The sequence below is a fragment of the Doryrhamphus excisus genome, linkage group LG2 (genome assembly GCF_037039965.1).
Source record: "Doryrhamphus excisus strain RoL-2023G ecotype Guam linkage group LG2, RoL_Dexc_Guam_v1.1, whole genome shotgun sequence".
Taxonomy (NCBI): domain Eukaryota; kingdom Metazoa; phylum Chordata; class Actinopteri; order Syngnathiformes; family Syngnathidae; genus Doryrhamphus; species Doryrhamphus excisus.
In genome coordinates, this window is record NC_136358.1 from 3,462,835 (window position 1) to 3,484,862 (window position 22,028).

Sequence of the window (22,028 nt, forward strand, 5' to 3'; positions counted from 1 at the left end):
TACTACTACTACTACTACTACTACTACTACTACTACTACTACTACTAGGGTTTCTGCTGGACAACCCAACTAGTAAACATGTAGCGCTAATGCTAACTGCACTACACATTAAACATACGTACGTCATGCTAGTTTAAAAACAGTGTTATAGGTGACAATACAAAGTGCTATTAAATATTAAAAAATGTTTTCGTCACATTAGGCCTTTTGTCTTTCTATTCCATAAGCATCAACAACGTTTTCAGGAACACTTCGGTGTCATTCAAAGGTCAAGAGTGAGCCGTCTTACCTTACAAGCTGCTGCCCTCATGTGGACACTTCAGGAACTGTACAAGTCGTCGACGCTACATTTTTTTCTTCTTCCACTTTTTTGAAGTTGATTGGGGGAAGAAGAAGGAAAAAAAAAAGTGCAGAGACACAAGAGGGGAGGACGAGGCTCTCAGCATCAGAACTCAGCTTGGGAGCCCCCCCCGGTCGGTGCTCGTGCGCGCAGCCCCCACGCAGGACGAGGACCGCAACAGACTAAAAGGATGCAACAGTTGCTGCAGGACCTCAGCAGGATGCCCCCCCAATTAGCGAGTACCGCTCTTCATTAACGAGCTGGAATGGATCCGAGGACTCGCCTGGGGGTGATCGGCGCACCGTGAGCATGCATCGCGTCGTGCACAGGAGGCGCAGGCTGCGGGCTCTGTGGGCTTCTCTGGCCCTGCTGGCTCTTTCCGTGGCCGCCTGCAGCGCGTTCTTCACGGCGTGGACCTGGCGCCAGACTCGGGACCTGTCCCAGTCATTCCACATCCTCCAGGACCGCCTGGAGCAGGTTTGGAGCAAGACTTTGTAACTAAGTCAATTGTCGTGCAAGTCGTTGGTGATGTGTGTGTTACGGGAATGTGTGCTTTTAAAATCCGCATTTCAACCTGTCAACAAGTGCGGGCCGCCATGTCTCATTATTTTGGTGCTGCTTGTTTTTTTTTCTTTTTTTTTTAAGATCTTTTACCGGAAAGCCTCCACTCGTGCATGCGCGGCGAGACGTGACAGCCAGTGACGTCACTGATGTTGTGCAAACTTTTTTTTTTTTAGCCCAAAGTAATCAATTGATAATGTGAATGTGTTGCAAATCGCACACATTTATACATATAGATTTTTTTCAGTGCATAATTGCGTTCACATTGAGTGCACTGGCAGTACCCGGATGTTGCACTCAAATGGTCAAAATGTTGAGTGTGCAGGGATATGGACACTTAGGTCCTTCAACCAGTGGCTGAATGTCATAATCACATATTCATAACTGGCAGCTTAAAAAGCAGAGCACTCCCGTCACATAGATGATCTTTGTTTAGCATAACTCTAGCTATTGTTGGAATTTAGGACTTTATTGTGTTAGCCGCTTAAGGCAGTAGCAGTTGTAAATGGAGATGTCCGATATTGGCTTTTTTTTTGCTGAAAACCGATTTTCCGATATCAGTCGATACAATATATCATGACATATGTGTTGTATAAAGCATTTTTATATCATTTTTATGACCAATATCACATTTTTATGCTGATATCGGGCCGTACATCCCAAGTTGTAAGATGCTGATGCAAATAATAATCAATGCAGACGTCCTCGCCTCTAATATTGCGTAATATCAAGAGGTTGCTATGATATGTTGTGATGCGCAAACACTTTTCATGGGCATTTAGTCATTCCTGTGGATTTGTAGGTAGAACAGAAGTGGCGGTAAAGAGCGCATCATGTTGTAGCCGACACACACACACACACACACACACACACACACACACACACACACACACACACACACACACAGACTTGGACACGTGGAGTGTTGCTGCTGGAACATTTCCCGCTGTGTCCACCGGAGCGCCAACTCCTGATGAGAGGCAGCCAGTGAGTGTCTGGAAAGCCAAGAGAGCCTCAGCTCTATTCTTTCTCCACAGTAGCGCTCCATTTAATCACACACACACGCAAGCACGCACACACACACTCCACCCCCCGTCAAGCAACTAAAATGGCTTTGCTGGCTAGAAAGACGCTGGCTTGCAAAAAGAATAAAACAAACGTGTGTCTGAACAGGTCAACAGGCAGAGGAAGGCCATTGTGCAGCTCATTATGGAGAAGAGAGAGCTGCTGGTTGGACAAAGAGTCAAGCGAGACGGTAACACACACACACACACACACACACACACATGCCGCAGCTAAAAGTTGCCACAGGAAGAAGTAGGCAGCTGCATGGCTGTGGTAGAAATTACACGTCTGACCAGAGCCCAGAAAGCCATCTGGCTCAGGAAGGAGGTCTTGTTGCACGCTTTGGGGCCATCTTGTTGACTTTTTTTTTTTTGTTGCAGCGATGATTTGTTGTGAAAAGCAGACATATTTGATGACCTATCATTGCCGTATTTATAGATTATTCACTTCTGTCCCAGAGTAAAACCGTCATTTATACGCCTTAGCTGTCTCTGCTGGAATACTGGAGCTCTATACGCCATTTGGAGGGGTTGCATATAAATAAATAAATATTAAAAAAAACAATTACTGTCATACAGTATATAGTATTGCAGCAACATAACATCACGTCTTGTTAAAATATCTTCCTGCTGGAAAATGTTGACTGAATTGATTTGTTAGAAAGCGCCCTCTGCTGGATTCATAGCTGCATGAATCATCAAACCACTTTTTTTGGAGGTTGCCATAAAAAAAAAATATTTACCATATAGGGAATCGAACGCTGAACCTCTAAAAATACATTTGAGGAATAATCTTAATTTTTAATTCCACTTAACTCAAAATTCACAGTTTGTGACTTCAAGCTGAATAACTTTTGATTGAAGCCACCATGCTAAACACAAACAAGCCACATTGATGCTACATGCTAACTTGCTACATTTAGCATGCAGAATTTAAGGCGACATGAACACAGAGATTCCAGTTCCACCAGTGTGGTATTTAAAAAAAAAATCTCCACATAAAAAAAAAATTAAAGTAAATAATTCAAATTGTATAACTTTATCGTTCATTTACTTGGAGTCCAAAAACAGCACCTTTTTTCATTAACTGCCCGTGCGTGCTATGAAACGCAACCACTAACTTAATTACGTGTGTTCTATTATTAAACAAGGTATTTCTAAAAAAAAAAGTTGCATTTCTTCTGACACAAAATAAAAAGACACTGTTAAATCTGTTTTTTTTAAGGAGAAATACACTAAAATCATGTCATAAAATACTTGTGTTCTAGTAGAAATAGCGTCTCCCCGCGTATAGCCACACATTGGAGATGCTAAACTAATATTTCCATTTCCATGTACGGTGAAACCTGTTTGTCTCGACACCCCTCGGACTGGCTGACTGACATCGACATTAATAGTTATCGACATATCCAAAATCATTAGTAGCCATAGCTTGCATGTTTACTTATGACTTTGGCCAAAGACATGAGAAGAATGGGACATAATTGTCAATTTTCTCCGTTTGAACATATTTCAACGACAATAAAGTAATCTATAAAGCTATGAAATCGATTGAAAACATAAACGGGTGCTATAGTAGTTATGTTGCGATAATTATTACACAGGATCAAAATTTATTGTTGACAAAAGCGGTCAACATGTATGTCGATGTCAACTTAAGCGTGCGCATTTTAGTAACAGGAAGAACCAACTTAACTCTATTTTCTAGCGCTAATCTTGCCGTGAGTTGAAAGAGGTGCCGAGTCAGCGACATTTTTTACATCCTTGGTGTCCATAAAAGCCTTGGACTTGGACAATAAGAGCCGCTGTCTGCCACCTCATCTCTCTTGTCTGGTCTTCGGTTTACATTAGATGCTTTTGTCTGCTTTACTCCATCCTTTTGAAACGGCGAGCAGCTGGCACGGAGATTAATATATACACGCACACACGTGAAAGGAAGTCTGCTGCGTGTGTTAAGGGCAGCAAATGAGTGCAGTGTTATTAGACAGATACAGATGTGGACCACAGGCGTGTTTTCTTTCTTTCTTTCTTTCTTTCTCAAACTTCTGTCTCACTGCCCGCCTTGCCTGAAGGGGGGACGCTGCGCGGGAAGAATGGAAACGGGAAGAAAGCGGCGTCTCATTTCGAGAGTAAGTGTCCTGGCAGATGTGTCACGTTAGCGTCTGCAGAAAAGCTTTTAAAATGGACTTCTCCTTTGCTTCCTGACAGTCACTAAAGTCTCCTCTCAGCAAGGTAAGATGTTGCACCTCGAGATGCTATGAGATGCGTGATGCCTTCAGAGCGCCTTTGTTTTTGTGGCGTCAGTGGGCGAAGGAGGCGTGATAAAAGGCTGGGAGGAAAGAGTGCTGAATATGAGCAAAGCAGTGAGGTACAACAAGGAGGAGGGCACGTTCACTGTGGAGAAAGCAGGGGTCTACTTCCTCTTCTGTCAGGTATGACATGATGATCCGTACCGTCCTTCAATGTGGACATCCAAAGCCAGTATAGCCAAAATTGTTTTTGGGATATGATTCCAGCCTTGTGTTCTGGTGTGGTCAGGTTCTGTTCAATGAGCAGGAGTCTCAGTACGTCAAGCTGGACGTGGTGACCAGCGGTGGGAGACCTCAGAAGTTGCAATGCATGGAAGGCTACGGCACCACCCCCTCGGCCGGACCGCACCCCTCCCATTTCCTGAAGCCGTGCCAGGTATCAGGCCTCCTGCGTCTGGACAAAGGCACGGAGCTCCACGCCATGACGGGCCCGTCCTTCCGACTGCACACGGTGGGCAACCCGTCAGCTTCTCCTCACGTCTTCAGCATCTTCAAAGTCAACTGAGACGAGACGGACGCTAGCTTGCGGGCGACGTTCGTTTGCTTTCCACAGAGGAGAATTCCCGGTGGCGTGGTGGTTGTGGCATGGCATCCTCCCGCCGCCTCTTCCCGAAGACGCTCATTTGAAAGACAAACCTGACATTTGTGGAAGTTGTTGTGGACTCTGGAACGCGCTCGTGTTTTGGAAAGGCCGCGCACAGACGCTGGACTGCAAGCGAGCGCTCCGGCCGAGGGAACAGATGGGATGGAAGCTGCTCTTCCTGGGGATTTCTATCTTCGCCGTATCCTGTCATAAATCGTTCTTCTTCTTCATGCAGCCAACAGACAAGCTGTGCTTGTACCTTCATACATGACAAGAACATTTTTTTTTACACCACGTCTCTTTCTATTTGTTACCTTTTGTCGTATTTTATCCATCACAGCGTGAAGAAGCAACAATGACCGACGACTAACGACCAATACCACTTTTAGCCTTATGAAACCTAATCACTCTATTTAGCATCATTTAGCCACACTAGGGATGTGTTATGCAATGCAGCACAACGGGCCACAATAAAATGGAAAAAGTCAATAAAAATATTGAATTTTGGGAATCGGATCACATGGCAGCGCTTGCATGTAGAAATGACCAAAAAAGGCTCGCAACATTCCAGTGCCTTCTGCCAACATTAAGCCTGTAGCGACACAGCAGGCTCGTATGCTTGATGCTAAACAATGACTCAGCATTCTGCACTTTTCCAATGTCAAAATCGGCAACGCTACTCAACAAAAAGACGTCTACACAATGCAAGCATCTAATGAAAGTGGCACATCTCGTGTAATATTGTGTCTCTCTTCTTGCACAAAACAAACGCTGTTATTTCGAGCTGTGGTTTTGTGTACTCCCACTCTTGTTTATAAGTAGTTTTTGTGGTTTGTGGCCCTCAGCACTTTACTGCAGCAGACCGAGTGCTTTTATGAACCAGCGTCCAATGGAACACACTTTGATTTCCTCATCGGACACACAGAATGCATATTTCCCCATCAGCACTGATTGGACAACACACACACATACACACACATACACACACAGACACACACACTAAAGCAGCATTTTCGCTTCCTCAAGCTGAAGTACACAAAACATTGACACACACACACACTTCCTGGCTCTAATTCCTATTTTTATAAATGTCAAAGTTTATACAACACACTTTTTGAAACTGTTTTTGATGCCAAATAAACGTTTTTTTTGTTTTGAAAGACTACCTTTTGTGCTTTAAAGATGCTAAAATTCATTCATTCGTTTTCTACCGCTTTTCCTCACGAGGTTCGCGGGGGGTGCTGGAGCCTATCCCAGCTGCCTTCGGGCAAGAGGCGGGGTACACCCTGTACTGGTCGCCAGCCAATCACATGGCACATATAGACAAACAACCATTCACACTCACATTCATACCTATGGACAATTTGGAGTCGCCAATTAACCTAGCATGTTTTTTGAAATGTGGGAGGGAACCGGAGTACCCGGAGAAAACCCACGCATGCACGGGGAGAACATGCAAATTCCACAGAGATGGCCGAGGGTGGAATTGAACCCTTGTCTCCTAGCTGTGAGGTCTGCGCGCTAATTACTCGACCGCCGTGCCGCCCTGTAGGGTTTTTTTAATTCATTCATTCATTTTCTACCGCTTTTTCCTCACGAGGGTCGCGGGGGTGCTGGAGCCTATCCCAGCTGTCTTGCCAATCACAGGGCAAATATAGACAAACAACCATTCACACTCACATTCATACCTATGGACAATTTGGAGTCGCCAATTAACCTAGCATGTTTTTTTGGAATGTGGGAGGAAACCGGAGTGTCCGGAGAAAACCCACACATGCACGGGGAGAACATGCAAACTCCACACAGAGGATGGAATTGAACCCTGGTCTGCGCGCTAACCACTCGATCACCGTGCCACAAAACCAATCCAATGTAAGGCAATATATGTTAACAAAACATCCTCATTTTGGATTTGTGTTTTAGGCGACAACGCAAATGAGTGTAATATTGAAGGTATTACTATGTACGTACTATGTACTATGTAATATGTACTATGGCTTCACAAAGCAAAATACTGAAGAATGTGAAGGAAAAAGCATAAACGGAAATGTTTTTTTGTATTTATTCCATTTGTCTTTTTAAAGGCTCGACAAGTGCTTGTTTCTTTTCCTCAATTTTCCTTTTATTGCCCCTGAAGGGCATCAAATCAAAAATATCACGGACGCCTCGGTGAACTTTCGTTCAACGTCACTTTTGAAGCACAAAGACGAGAACGAACGGGCCAGAAATGTCAATGAAAAGCTGGACGGAAGAGTCCATTTATTTTGTGTGGAGTTTTAAAGGGGCCTGATGTCAACTCCAGAAAGTTCCACCAGGAATCCTGAAGACTGATTTTTATGTAACCACTTAAGTTTTCCACTTCAGATCACATTCCTGTTCCTATATAAACGACTTCATTATCCATCACCCATCCATCAATTTTCTTCCATTTATCCAGGGTCAAGTCGTCTCAGGTGGGAACCCTAGACTTTCCGATCTCTGCATAATCCAATCCAACCTATCCAAGGTCTAGGTTGTGTCCACCTACAATACCTCACCAAGGAGGTGTCTGAAAGGCTTCCGGACTGGATGCCAGAGCCTACTTAACTGATGGATCGCTCCAGGATGAACAAGATCCGTCCAGCCACCCTGCGAAGGGAACTGGTTCCAGCCATTTGGATCCAAGATCTTGTTCTTTCAGTCACCCAAAAGCCAAAACTTATGATCATCGGTGAGGGTAGAAACCTGAACGCTCTGATCTGACCAGTACAGCGACCGCATTAGTCCACATCCAGCCTTCCCTCCCAAGACACCAAAGATTTACTCCAAAGAACCAGGGCCTCAGATTTGGAGGTGGTTGGAGTCTCATCTCAACTCATAGTACCATTGCAAGGGTGTAGTGCTGGTCCAGTTTTCCACAACCAGAACGAAAACCACATTGCGCCTCCTGTAGCCAAAGTTCCACTAACAGTCGTAACCTGAAATAGATTACTCCTTCATGGTCACCACAACTACGTTCTCCTGATTTTGGGGAACGCCACAAAACGCAACACCAAACAGTCATATGTCTAATTGTGTCCCACAATTTGTTTTTTATCATGGATAGTTAAATTTTTTTTTTTTTTATGAACTTTACGATCATTCCTGTCGACATTTGAGTCTCATTTCATTGGGTTTTATTACAAACAAACAAAGAAAATGTAAATACTTTCATTGGCGACCAACATGTGGACATTTTTTAAAAAAACAACAACAAAATAAGAAAGCAAAAGTGGATAAGTGCTTTTTTTTGGGAGGGCGGGTGGGTGTTGTGTTGCAAATATTTGTACGGAAATGATTTTCTGGCCACTTTTTTTTTTCTATTTTCAACATAAAATGAGTCAAATTGAAAGGTTGACATCAGCTTGTGAATGAAGTTTATAAATTTTGTTGACTTTATTTATTAAGGCGTCTTTTTGTTCTTCTTTTGAATGATGCAGCGTATAAAAGTCATTTTATAGAACCATTCCTGTTGCTAAAAGTTGATATTTAGTGTTACATACCTCCTATCACTTATATATATATATATATATATATTTATATTTATAGTCATATGTGTGTGTGTTTGTGTGCGTGTAGGTAGGAGAATTCTACTTCTGAAGTTAAATATCAAACTTCTTCGTTTTCTCTTAAGTGAACTAACGACAATGCGTTCATTGATTCCTCATTAGAACATTAAAAAAAATAATAATTTGGTAGAAGCAAAAAAAGTACGCAAACAAAAATATTACAAAACTTTGTTGGAAAAATTGCATGGGGAAAAAAAAAAATTGGATGGCGGCAAATACTCCATGTCGTCATGTGATCATTTAGGTGCGCTTTCTGTGAGTGTTTGGGAAAAGCGCTGGGAAGGAAGTATTGTTGATGATGGAGGCATGCTGGGACGTAAGGGGGGGGTGACTTTCATTGGACATGCAAGCAGAAGGTGGGGTCAAAGATTGTGTAGAGAGGTCAGAAGCTCATTGAGGAGTATCATGGTTTGAGGCAGACAAGCACAGGAAGAGAATTGCGTGTGTGTGTGTGTGTGCGTGCGTGCGTGGACAGTAAGTCTGCGGGAGTGTGTCTGGAGGTGTGTGTGTGTGTGTGTGTGTGTATGTGGCGACTACAATCACAAGCAGGTCAGTAAGTCACTGTGATCTGTTATTCTTAACACTGTATGTGTGTGTATGTGTGTGTGTGTTTAACCTAGTCATCAATACAGATGACCTCGCCGCTGCGTTGCTCCCGTCGCAGATCACCTCCTTCCCGCTCTTTCTTTACAGACATGGGGGGCCCGTTGAGCACTGCAATTGGGGGAGAACAAAGTGAGTTTCATTGAAGAATATTCATGCATCTCTTGTTGGAGTACAGTTAAAAGAACCCTGATTTTTATGGTAGGTTTATTGTAACAAAGAAAAAGTAAAAAAAAAAAAAACATACATGAAATAAAATTAATTTGTGTTTTATTGAAGGAAATAAGTATTTGACCCTTGACCGACCAGCAAGCATTCTGACCCCTGTGTTCGTGAAGCACACAAGTAAGTCCTGTCTCTTTAAGAAAGCATCCCTAATCTCAACTCATTATGTGCATCAAAGACACCTGTCCCAAAAACAGTCTCTTCCATTCAAACCTCTCATGAACAAGACCAAAGAGATCGTAGACCTGGACAAGACTGGAATGGACTACAAAACCATCAGCAATAAGCTTAGTGAGAAAAAGACCATTATTGGTGTAATCATAACAAGATAGTAGAAGAATCTGGTTAATGATGTCAAGGGAGTTGGGAGCACAGTCACACTTTAATGTCATGGATTCAGATCCTGTTTGTCTGAAGTTTGACAATGAAGACCTGAATGATTGACACAAAGCTTGGGAGAATGTGATGAATAAGTGAAAATAAAGCTCTTTGGCATCATGTCCAATCACTGTGTTTGAATACGAGCCCATCCTGACTGTCAAACATGGATTTGGAAAAGTTCTGCTTTGGGAAACTGCTCAATTCGGATCAAAAATGCATTCGGATCAAATACTTATTTCCTTCAATCAAATACAAATTAATGTACAATATTTATTTCTCTGTTACAATAACCCTACAATAAAGGTTGTGGATTTTTTATGTCTTTGTAAGACAGTAAAATTATAAAATCATATCAAATACATATTTCCTCAGTATATGTAAAATATTGAGGTGAAATATGTTTCTTTCTATACAAAGCAGAGGTACATTGATATATAAATAGAAACAACATGTAAAAAAAAATAGCTTACAATAGTACTATAACAGCATCAGTGCTCGACCAAGCCACAATACTGTTCAGTATACCGACAATATATCATTGCCTATCACACGCACAAATGCAGAAGAAAATACTTTTAATATAAAAGAACACTTAAAACAACAATGAACTATATACACAAGACAAATTGAAAGCATTCTTACTTCACTTGTTGTGTCTACATTGTATTTACCCCCGAAATCCATTACGTCTGTATATTTTGCTTGGCAAGACTCCCAGTTCACATTTTGTTGAAAAGTAACACAAGGTCAGAGACCATGTGAGCGGTCTTTGTTTCGCTCGTCCACTTCATCAGTTAGCTTACATGCTGCTACTCCACGTTATTCTGTTATTTCCGCAACGACATAGTGCGGTGCAGAGGTTCCGCGTTGACAAGAAAAGCCTTGTAGCTAAAAAGTTCAGTTTTCATTTCAAAATTTGACTGTATTTTGCAAAGATAAAGTGGCCTATCATGGAGCCCTGCGGCACTCCCGCTTGTGAAACCACTCATTCGTCAATATGCAGGAAAGTGCGCTTCGCACATACATCTGTGCGCTCTCTTTAATATTCTTGACGGCGAGCTTGTCGCTCCTTCTTCAAACAAAAAAAAAAACGGGAATAGACGGCGAGCGAGCGCACGCACGGGAGAGATATAAAATGTAATAACAGTACTTCCAGATCAACGATGTGATAAGGAAAGAAGGAGAGCAGCGAGCAGCAGACATGCACAGGGGGGCCGCAAATGTGCGCTTCTGGAATCCGAAGGGGGTGAGTAACTAAAAACATGGCGTTTTGCCAGTGGGGGCCAATGAAGGGAATGGAAAGAGAAAAAGAGAGAGAGAGAGAGAAAGGAGGGTCAGGTATCAGACGAGAAGCAAAACAAATTGAGGTGAAGACTGGGTGAAGCAGTAAGATGATCTACTGGGGGCGCTAAAACAAACAGTCATGGCGGCACGGCGCTTGTCCACTAGAGGGCACCACCTGCGGTATTCCAGGACACTGTCAAATCATGATTGGAATGTTAGCCGCGCTGATGCGTCACATTGCTAACATTTCATGCTAAACTGTTTTTTTGTGTTGTTGACAACACGCTTGCAATTTGATTTGACAGTAGCAGCGAATATTGTTAGGACGGGGTCGATCGCATCGCGTGTAACAATGAAAAATTCACTCGTAACGGTCCTGGCGCTCAGGACCGACTGCACCAGATGAAGCCTCTCACGTCCAGCAGGTAATAAAAAGCTCTCCCCTGTAGGTCCCGCCTGCTATCTGATGGACGAGAGCGCTGCCATCTTGGCAGACAAATGCAGCATTTCAACTCGGCGAGTGTAGCCGTGCCAGAAAGTTCTATTCTGGACCGAGCGTGTGTTTCTGCACTGTCAAGGAGCTCAGACTTCAGAGTGTAGAGTGGCTCCAGCTGGGACTTGAAGAGGCTTTTCATAAATCCACACACTGCTGGAGTTTGTCAATTCAGAGTTAGAGCAGGAAATCAAGAGGTTCAAGCGATTTGCATGAGCGCCGCTTCCACACGCCGGCCGCGAGACACCGGCGGCGTTCTTTTGTCACATGCTCGTCTGCATTCCCAAAAGAAATATTGGCTGAACATTCATCGTTCCATCCATCCATTTTCTATGCCGCTTGTCCTTATGGGGTCAAGGGAGCATGCTGGAGCCTACCCAGCTGACTATGGGAGAGAGGTGGGGTACACCCTGGACTGGTCGCCAGTCAGTCAAAGGGACAATCACCCTTTACACTGTAAATATCCACACTGACCACTGTATCAATGGTACAGTATATATTTCATTTCACAATCTTACACCCTTACTTTATTGTTATTTGTGGAGGAAAGTAAGATGGAAGCCAGCTGTGGCATCCTTGGGAAACCTGCTGTTCCCTAAAGTGGATGCTTGGTCATCCAGATAATTGGTTTATCAACAAAAGATCCGTGCTGTGTCTCAAGTCAAGTAATTCTGTTAGTACGCTTTAATTGTACAAAAGGGCTGCACGGTGGAAGAGTGGTTAGAGCGTCACACATCTGGAAACCCCGAGTTCAATTCCACCCCTCGGCCATCTCTGTGTGGAGTTTGCATATTCTCCCTGTGTCTACGTCGGTTTTCCCATTCCAAAAACATGCTAGGTTAATTGGCGACTCCAAATTGTCCATAGGTATGAATGTGAGTGTGAATGGTTGTTTGTCTATATGTGCCCTGTGATTGGCTGGCCACCAGTCCAGGGTGTACCCCGCCTTTCGCGCAAAGATAGCTGGGATAGGCTCCAGCATGCCCACGACCCTTGTGAGGATAAGCAGTATAGAAAATGAATGAATGAAGCTCAGTGGCACAGAGGTCGAGTGGTTAGCGTGCAGACGTCACAGCTAAGAGACCAGGGTTCAATTCCACCCTCGGCCATCTCTGTGTGGAGTTTGCATATTCTCCCCGTGCATGTGTGGGTTTTCTCCGGGTACTCCGGTTTCCTCCCACATTCCAAAAACATGCTAGGTTAATTAGCGACTCCAAATTGTCCATAGGTATGAATGTGAGTGTGAATGGTTGTTTGTCTATATGTGCCTTGTGATTGGCTGGCGATAGGCTCCATAAAATGAATGAATGAATGAATCTCAGGAAAACACTGCCCCCGAGTGTTTTGGTAGAGAACAGCAAGTCACAAGGTCAGCCTAGCTCAAATCTCATAAAACATCGCTACAAAGCTTGGTTGGAATACTTTTACATATTTGAAGGTTTTTCAAAAAAGAAATATAATCATTTCCCTGGTAACTAATTATATTTATGAAGGAATAATTCATAAACTAACCAGTAACTATAAGATATAGCATAGTAATCATGGTTTTTAAGTAATTTTCCCAACATTGGTTATGACTTTTTCTGCCTTGCAAGCCCCCCTGTTTCAGCTGAGGCACAAATTATGGACCTTCCGCTACATAGCCAAAATGGCAACTATTGACACCACTACACCACTACACAATCAACTGTTTGATTGCAACATCAGGGTACCGACATTGCTTTGCATTTTGTTATACTTCTGAGTGTGAAAAAACCGAAGCACTCAAAAGACGGAGTGGAAAGATTTGGTCGTCTCTACCGCCGCTTCTTGCACTTCAAAAGACACGCAGTATGGAAGTGCGCGAATGGAGACACAAGCCAAAGAATAGCAGGGCTTTTCACTCGTGTCTGATTCCGATGATTCTTGATGAACTGATTTCATCACTCCTCCAAAGCGAAAGTGGACTTCCAGACTTCTTTAACAGCCAAGCTGCGATAATAAAAGTAGTGTGCCAGCTGTTTATGCTTGGCCAGAAAGTCCATGAAAAACATCGAACGCAACTTTCGCCTTCGTCTTTCTTCAGTCAGTTAGTCAGCAGACACATTACGGTATTTGCGAGGCTCTGTGTGGGCCTCACACACACACACACACACACACTTCTATATGTATGTGTGTATTAGGGGGGAGGCTGTGAAGCATGGACGGAGGAGGACTGTTGAGGAATGAGGGAGTACAGGGTCAGTGCGAGGAGAAAGTTCTCGTTCAGTCAGCAGTCGGATGAAGAATTGATCCGTGGGGGGGACTCTTTGGACAAAGAGTCAGAAATCAAGAGGAATTTATGTCAAAAAAAGTCATCTTTGAATTCCTGATTTAATGTCATGTTCTTGGTTTGCCAGGCTTGCTTTTGTCCACATCATCATTCCTTTTGCTTGACTTTTCACCCCCGCCCCTAAATGCACCATTTGCTTCTCTCTCTTCTTTAAAGCTTCCTCTTCCTCGCAGTGGGGATTTCGCTCTGCAGCGCTTCTATCGCCTGCTCTCCCAACGTGCTTCCTGGTCACCGCAGTCAGGTTTCAGCACTAATTTGTCGGAATGCTGCCCCCCCCCCGTCCTCCACACGCACTCATGGTTTTTTGGGTCGGCCGTTTCGAGGCAAATTCTCCACGGTGTTACTGAGGCGGTACTTGACGATGATGCTGTGCACAGTGGACTTGGGCATCCTCAGCTCCAGTCCGATGGCCCCCTCAGACTTGCCGTCCTTCCACAGGTCCACCACCCGCTGCCGCTGCACAACATCATGCTCCTTGGTCTTCTGGCAGACACCGACAGCGGTCGCCCCCCCGGCGGCTTCCCCGGTGGCCCCAGCAGCAGCAGCAGCAGCAGCAGCAGCGGCAGCGGCGGCTTCTGTGGGGGCAGACAAGCGGCAGACTGTAGTGGAGGCTTGAAGAGGTGGGGTGGGGGTTGGGTGGCAGGATAATGTGACACTTTACTGGTCCCTGCAGGGAAATCTAGTTTGTCTGCCTCCTCTGCGGGGGAGGTCAGGCTACTGGAGCTGTCAGGGAGGTGTGTCCCGCTTGCATCTGGGAGGGCAGGTGTTTGCAGACCACAGACGGTCCACGTAAAAGCAGGAAGTATTGTCTGCAGGGGACTCCTTATGGCTCCCTGCGCAGGCTGGAATGGACGGACTGGAGCATCAGGTTCACAGGGTACAGCTCTAGTGGGAGATGCGAGGTGACCACAGCAAGCATATTTTTGGGCATGTTTTATATACTCAAGTGAGGGGGGTTGGACGAGGGTCACATGGGAATGGTATATAATAGGAGCACGATGGTTGCCAACTTTTTGGATTTTGTTGTTTTAACTCCGGCTTCACTTTTCTCTTTTTAGTGGAGGCCAAAGCGGGTCAGGACCCCAATCAGGGATCAAGAACGCCGGCCTCATATAAATGCATGCAGACCTCAGGATGCTTGGATCACGCAAAGGGTGGCTCACGGCTATTTCTGTCTCCGCGCCGCATCACAGGTTGCACAAGACGACGTTTACACGAGCACAGTGCCTCCTGTGGTTTTGCGTCTCCCGCTCAAAATACAAAGTTTGGATGTTTTCTTGGCGGGGCCAGGGGATAATGACATTTTCACAGATAGGCTTTTTTGGCCCTCCAAAATGCAATGCCTTTGACAGATGTTTCAGGCTACAATTACACAAATCAAGATAGAGCTGGGTGCCGTGCTCTTTTGGGGGGCAAAGCCGCTGGGAAAGATCAGATTCTCGCATTTATCTCCACCACATCTCCTATACACAAACGCACCTCGGCTACAGAGTGCGTCTGGCCAGCACATGCCGTTACCGATCTAATTATGAGAATATAAATTCGCAAACGGTCCGACACACTGCAGAATGAGGAGAGCCAAAATGAAGTCAATGGAGAGAACGTGCACATTCCTGAAAAAGCAATGAGTCCTCAGACGGCTTTGACACCCCCCCCAGCGTGCTCTTTTATCGTTGCGCAACGTCTGATTACTGCCGAGCGTGGAGTGTTGAGGTCTTCATGTCGGACATGTCTTAATATAGCAGTCATTCTGGTAATGTCTATTTCAGGTGTCTGTCTGGCAGCCACATGATAAAACTCCCCCCCCCCATATGGACTCCATTGTAAAGCTTAGTGACCATGAAGCTGCTGGAGGAGATGACATTGACAGAGCTGCTGCGGAAGGCATCGCTCGCTCACATTTAAGGATTATGTTGACATTTAGAAGCCCGATTGAGCTGCGCGGTGCATTTTTCCAATTCCCAGAGTGTTTTTCTACTTTTTATAATCTTTGCAGAGCCGTTTTTTTTTCCACAACAACATAATATCCGCACAAAGATGGAATGCCTCAGATGATATCTTTAAATAGGAGCAACATTCTGGCCGGATTTCTGCCCTCGTCATCAGCCGAGGCCGTCAATAATCAGCTCCAGAAACACTAAAGCAGGATTTGAACATTCTTCTCTCCTTTACATGTGTGCTGCCATCATTGCTTGATTTGACGCTACACAGAGAGCTGCAAGATGTCCTGACGTCCTCACAAATGATGTCCCTGTGGTGTCATTCAAGGTGGGAGTGGGGGGGGGGGTCCGCCCATGTGCATCCGGGTAAGGCGATGGAGAAGGGTGATACAACACACTTGGAGGCGTTTATTGAGATTGTAGCCTGCTTTGTTTACATCCGTAGTCCTTTCCGGCACTCGTTGGTCTTTCCTTTCACAAGGTGCTCATGCTTAAGCTTGACAAACGCTCCTCCAGAACCACAACGACAGCGACGCTGTACATTTCCAGTGGACACAAACTTTCAATGCAAAGACAAAGTCAAACATCGAACGTGACACTGCCAAAGCTACAAAAACGAGCACATGTCATTTACAGTGAAAAAGCCATCAATGTGTGCCCTACGACAAGATTCTACCACCGCCGCTAATAAAATGCATACATGTCATTCTAGTCAAAACATGTAATCAAATCACCTCAATAGCTCTGTCAAATAAGACTTAAAACTATATGAAAACCCAAGAATTAAAATTAGAATATGCACAAATGGAGGAAGCCAATCGAAAATGGCGTCGGTTATGTCGACAACCACTTATGCCGACACGAGTCGGCATAAACGGGTTCCACTGTATCAACAAACACACACGCAAGCAATTGATCAAAATGGCCCGACTTCATATAGTGTTCCTAAAAATAATATTATTAATAAGAGCTATTGAATTTAACGCTCACGGACCTGATATGAAGGATCCTGGCGGCATGTGACTGTAGTTGGCGCCTCCCAACAGGTGGGCGCTCGGGGGGGCCGGAGTGAAGGGGGCGCCGTAGTTCTGAGGGGTGGCGTAGGGTCCGGGAGGGATGGTCTGAAAGGGGGAAGAAGAGGAATGAAGTTCAGGCAAGATGGCATCCGTGAAAAATGGGGGGGATGGAAAAAAAAAAAAAAAAAGCAGGAGTGGAAATGAGAATAACATTGTAAAGTGTTTAAAGATGGTGAAGAAAATGTGCTGAGTAAGCAGTTGTGGAGTGAAATAGAGCAGGTTGATGGGCTCTGTGTTTTTTCTGGCTGCCCTCCATCATTTTTCCACTGGCAGCCTGCACAGGTTTGAGTGTGGCTGTTTGAAACGATGAGGGGTGGGGGGCGGCGGCGGCGGCGGCACTGACCTGGGGGGTGTGCGTCTCCATGCCCTTGCTGGCCAGCCGGCTGAGGATGCTCCTCTCGGACATTTGCAGACGAGCGGCAATGGGTGGGACTCTGGCCAGCGTGGCCGGTAGTCGGGTCACATCGGCTTTCATGTCGCTCAGCAGCTCCTCCAGCTGGTTAAGCACTGCAACGACAACAACAAATGACCCAAAAAGTCAGACTAGCCATGATGATCTTCAGGTACCAATCGCGACCTCGCTGACCTTTGTGCAGGACAGCGTTGGCTGGTTTGTTGCCTGCCAGGGACTCCTTGCTGAGGTGCTGGTGCGACTCGGCCAGACACTCTACCTCAGCAAAGCGAGCGTTGAGCGCCATGGCCGGGTGGCTGGGGTCCTGCGTCATGTTTAGGTAGGCCGCCCGGCGCAGCTGCTCCTCGATGACCAGTGCCTGCTCCAGCAGCTAGAAGATGGGAGAATGTTGTTATTTACTCAGAATGAACCTCATTTGAAAACCTCATTGAATGGGGATTAAGTTTGGGGATTAAAAAAAGAGACAAATGCTCCTAAACTATCATTATGATTTATTTATTTATGAAGTCGCTAACAAAAACAACACAATTCAGCAAACTTCAGCACTTCCAACCTTCCCTTTGTTTTCTTTAAGTGCTAAAGTGCCTTCACACTGAGAAGTATGACACAATACAGTACACATAACCCGGATGTTGCCCTCAAATATCCTAAATTGTTAAGCATACATTTACATGTACTGTAAAATTAAACCAAAAAAAGCCTAAATGTAAAGAGAACACAAAGAGAAATCTTGATACTATCTATCCAACCATTTTCTATGCCGCTTATCCTCACAAGAGTCGCGGGTTTCCTGGAGCCTATCCCGGCTGTCTTCGGGCGAGAGGCGGGGTACACCCTGGACTGGTGGCCAGCCAATCACAGGGCACATATAGACAAACAACCATTCACACTCACATTCATACCTATGGACAATTTGGAGTCGCTAATTAACCTAGCATGTTTTTGGAATGTGGGAGGAAACCCACGCATGCACGGGGAGAACATGCAAACCAAGCAGAGATTCGAACCCAGGTCTTCTCGATCTTCTGACATGCTAACCACTTGTCCACCGTGTGACCCATGTTGATACCAATAACTACTAATAAAACAAAGATTTATTTTTAATTATATACATTTTTTGGAGCCTTTCTACAAAATTCTACAAAAATCTCAGGCCTCACAGCTGGGAGACCTGGGTTCAATTCCACCCTGAGTTCAATTTGACCCTCGGCCATCCCTGTGTGGAGTTTGTATGTTTCTCCGGGTACTCCGGTTTCCTCCCACATTCCAAAAACATGCTAGGTTAATTAGCGACTCCAAATTGTCCATAGGTATGAATGTGAGTGTGAATGGTTGTTTGTCTATATGTGCCCTGTGATTGGCTGGCGACCAGTCCAGGGTGTACCCCGCCTCTTGCCCGAAGACAGCTGGTGTAGGCTCCAGCATACCCGCAACGCTTGTGAGGATAAGTGGTAGAGAATGAATGAATAAAAATCTCAAAGTGGCTAAAAATGCTGCCATCAGCGGAAAAAGTTAGGACATTTTTTACTTCTTACTCACAGTTAGCAAAGTTTGCATTTTAAATTCAGTTTAACAAATTAAGAAACAAATACAGACAAACAGTAAAATGCACAGTAACAACATCACATGACAAAGCATCTTCCTGCTGGAAAATGTGAGCTAATAGACTAGTCAGACAGCCCCCTCTGTTGGATTCATCTGTAGAACTCTTATTTTCCCCTGCAGACACCGCCATCAAACTACTTTTTATTTAAGTTACAATCAAAATAAAAGTTCTACTTTAGTCGGAAGGGGAGGTGAACACTTCTGACACTTCTGATTATAAGGCAAAAAAATTAGAAATTAACATGTTTTTTCAGTGGGGAACAAAATCTGGCAGATATTGTATGGGGAATATTTGTTGGATTTATGACAGCACTGTCATACTTTGTACACTCAGGAACTACAGTAAGTACACAGTGTACACAGTGTACTTATTGAAGTGTGCTGACAGAAGTAGTCCATTTGAGACACAGCCACAGATTGCACTGCGTACTCCTAAAGAGCTGTCAGATGAGGATGCAATAAATGAGGATGTTAAAGGATGCGAAACATGTGAGGCAGTTTAAAAACAGGATGAGAGTCGTTCCTAGAAATGCTGCAGTCAGCAAAATGCTTGTGCCAAAATGTGGGCCTTGGGACATTTAGTCAGGTGATTGATGACATCAAAGTGCTAAAAAGTGTCTTTCATAAGAGGAGATGAAAAATGTCTACACGAAAATGTTGCCAACAAAAAAATCAAACCCATGTGTCTGAGGTTGTATTTTAGATAAAGAGCACTACCTTGAAGCGTCGAGCCAGGAACTTGTTCTTCATCTCCAGGAAGTTGCCTTTGTTGGCCTGCGACTTGAACGGCTCATTGACGATGGCAAACTGTGGATCATTCTGGATGTCCTGCCACCGAGCGTAGCCATGGCTGCCGCGGAGGTCAAGGGCCACGACATGTGTTTCGTCCAACTAAAATCTTCCATCCAAATTTATAATAGATGTAGTTTTGAGGTACAGCAGGAGTCTCAAACACGCGGCCCACGGGCCAAATGTGGCCCGCAGGACACTAGTTTGTGGCCCCCGCCTTGATATGAAAGTTTAATATGGATGCTGTATGGTATCATGTACCCAGAAAAAATTATTACGTTTGATTAATGTTCATGTTAAAGTTTAAATAACTGTTAATAGTTATCCTCCCTATCCGTGTGGAAGTGGTAAGTTTTTGGCTTTTTTAAGTTTAAAGGAAATAACTTGGAGGCTACCGTTTAGGTCGCTGGATCGCTAGTTTGCGAGTTAGCATGTGTCTCAAAACCCTGCAGTTGCGCAATATGTTGTAAATAAAAAGAGTATAAATGTGACTATAGTCGTGTTTTGTCATGTCTACAGGGCTCTAATAATGCTTTGTTCATTTTAATCTGAAAAAAATAATTTGTCTACCCACCAACTATATGTGGTTTCTTAAGTTTTTATTATTTGCCGTTTTATTATTATTAATATTATTATTATATTTATTACTGATTGATTGATTTTCTTTATTCTTGATTTGTTTATTTATTTTTCATCTTATTTTGTGCAGAAAAATAAAAAGTAAGATATTTGAGAAGAGTGGAATGTTTTATCAGCGCTTTTATTGTAGAAAATCGGAACCAAAGCACTGAAAAAGTTTGTATATTTTTCTGTTTTTAATAAATGCGTTTTTTTTGGGGGGAAAACCTGATGTGGCCCAGTCTCACCCAGACCCTAGCTCCAGTGGCCCCCAAGTAAATTGAGTTTGAGACCCCTGAGTTACAGTACTTTAAGCAAGAGGTGTCCAAAGTGCAGCCCAGGGGCCATCATCATCACCTACAGCACCTCATGTTATTTGTTATTGTTATAGTTATAACTATAGTTATTATAGCTAACTTATATATAGTTATATAGATAACTATAGTTATTGTTATAGTTATTGCCTTTTGGCATATTCTCAAAATCAACTTCATTATTAATGAGATACTGTATATACAAAACAGTGGAACCAGTTTATGTGTTGGACTGACCAAAACTACCCATCGCTTGCGCATTTATTATTTATTATTTACTTTGTGATATGAAAGCGCCCTGTGACGTCCTTCAGCTGTCGGTGGAAAAAGTTTGGACACCCCTGCTTTAGGCCAAGCTCATGGCCTGATGGCAGCGCAGCCCAAATAAAGCCAAAAATGGGAGCACTAGTTTTTTGTGGAGCTCTTGTCCACACTCCGAAGATGCCAAACAGCCATTTTATGGCAGCTCAAACTAACTTTTAAGAGTGATGTATTTCATAATCGTTTGAAAATGAAAAACAAGAGCTTGTTTTGCAAAAAGAATGGATAATGAAAATAGATTTATGTGACTGTTACACGGTCCTAATTGACGCAATATAAGGAACAACATGTACTTCATGTTTGACCAAACTTTGGCTGGCTTAGTTTTTTTTTTTTTCTAACTGGCTGCCAGAAAAACAGAACAGATTGGGGGGGTGGGTTTTTTACAAGGGCAACAGCTGTCAAGGATACATGACGATTCCCGCTAGGAGCCAGAAATCATGTCGGCGATGCCAGATCTCGCTCATCTTTCCTGAGGAGATGGCGGCGCGCTCCTCGTTCTGCCAGAGAGTATGCAGCTCTGTGGGGGAGAAGCCAGGCCGTAAAAGAGGTGGTCCAGGCAGCATGGGGACATGCCAATTCTAATCATTTCAATTATCCTACATTGTACGTCTCCTTTAATTGCAGTCTTTTATTGTATTTATTGTACTTTTGATGCTACTTTTAGGTATATTTTTATTTTATTTATGTATTGTATTGTATTGTGTTTCATTAAACACACTCAGTAGCCTCATTTTATTTATACAACATCACAGCATGTCATTTCTATGTCTATTCTTTTATGCAAATTTGTGAAATGTAGACAAAATGTACTACTAAATAAATGATCAGGGTTTCATGTTTTCACTATGGCCTATTATTATCCAATAAAGACCCATCATATGTACTATTCTGTCACTAGGGGTCAGTAATGTTACACTGATGAGACATAAGCTTACATTACATTATCTTAACACTGCATGGAGTCGGCCATGTCCGACGTAGTGAAAATGTAACAGTTCTTCTCACATTCTGTGTGGAAGTGGTAAGTTTTGGGCTTCTTACTTTGTCCACTTTGTCTACACGCTGTTTGAAACCCTTTCTAAAGTCTAAAATAAATTAACTCAGTGATGAAAAGATCCGCTGTGGCAACTCCATAATCACAAAAATGCAGAAAAAAACAAACAAATCTTGCTGTGCTTATAGTGGCTGCAGTGATCCCATAGCACTGCG

General features: G+C 43.8%; 2 protein-coding genes across 8 annotated transcripts in view; one reads left to right on the forward strand and one right to left on the reverse strand.

The window, feature by feature from the left end:
* Positions 1-40: 40 nt before the first annotated feature.
* Positions 41-6,015, forward strand: tnfsf12 (TNF superfamily member 12). Its single transcript, XM_058066142.2, has 6 exons — positions 41-817; positions 2,075-2,156; positions 4,038-4,094; positions 4,174-4,197; positions 4,270-4,397; positions 4,504-6,015. Exons 1-6 carry the CDS (start codon positions 650-652, stop codon positions 4,777-4,779), a joined length of 735 nt encoding a protein of 244 aa, XP_057922125.2. The 5' UTR covers positions 41-649; the 3' UTR covers positions 4,780-6,015.
* Positions 6,016-6,869: 854 nt separating this feature from the next.
* chd3 (chromodomain helicase DNA binding protein 3) overlaps positions 6,870-22,028 on the reverse strand; it is a 38,735-nt gene continuing 23,576 nt past the window's right edge. For 3 of the 7 annotated variants that reach the window (XM_078795599.1, XM_078795588.1, XM_078795600.1), the window contains exons 34-39: positions 21,228-21,336; positions 19,492-19,624; positions 17,344-17,539; positions 17,101-17,264; positions 16,676-16,802; positions 6,870-9,158 (exon numbers count right to left, since the gene is read on the reverse strand). In XM_078795599.1, coding sequence (XP_078651725.1) covers positions 9,061-9,158; positions 16,676-16,802; positions 17,101-17,264; positions 17,344-17,539; positions 19,492-19,624; positions 21,228-21,336 — 827 coding nt within the window. In that variant the 3' untranslated portion in view covers positions 6,870-9,060. The remainder of the gene's footprint in view (positions 9,159-16,675; positions 16,803-17,100; positions 17,265-17,343; positions 17,540-19,491; positions 19,625-21,227; positions 21,337-22,028) is intronic. The other 4 variants (XM_078795587.1, XM_078795594.1, XM_078795598.1 and 1 more) reach the window with 4 other exon arrangements.

Coding starts and splice junctions, on each gene's coding strand:
- tnfsf12 (XM_058066142.2), top strand. CDS start 650: ATGCATCGCGTCGTGCACAGGAGGCGCAGGCTGCGGGCTCTGTGGGCT. Junction 4,095..4,173: donor AGCGGCGTCTCATTTCGAGA/GTAAGTGTCCTG, acceptor GCTTCCTGACAG/TCACTAAAGTCTCCTCTCAG. Junction 4,198..4,269: donor TAAAGTCTCCTCTCAGCAAG/GTAAGATGTTGC, acceptor TTGTGGCGTCAG/TGGGCGAAGGAGGCGTGATA.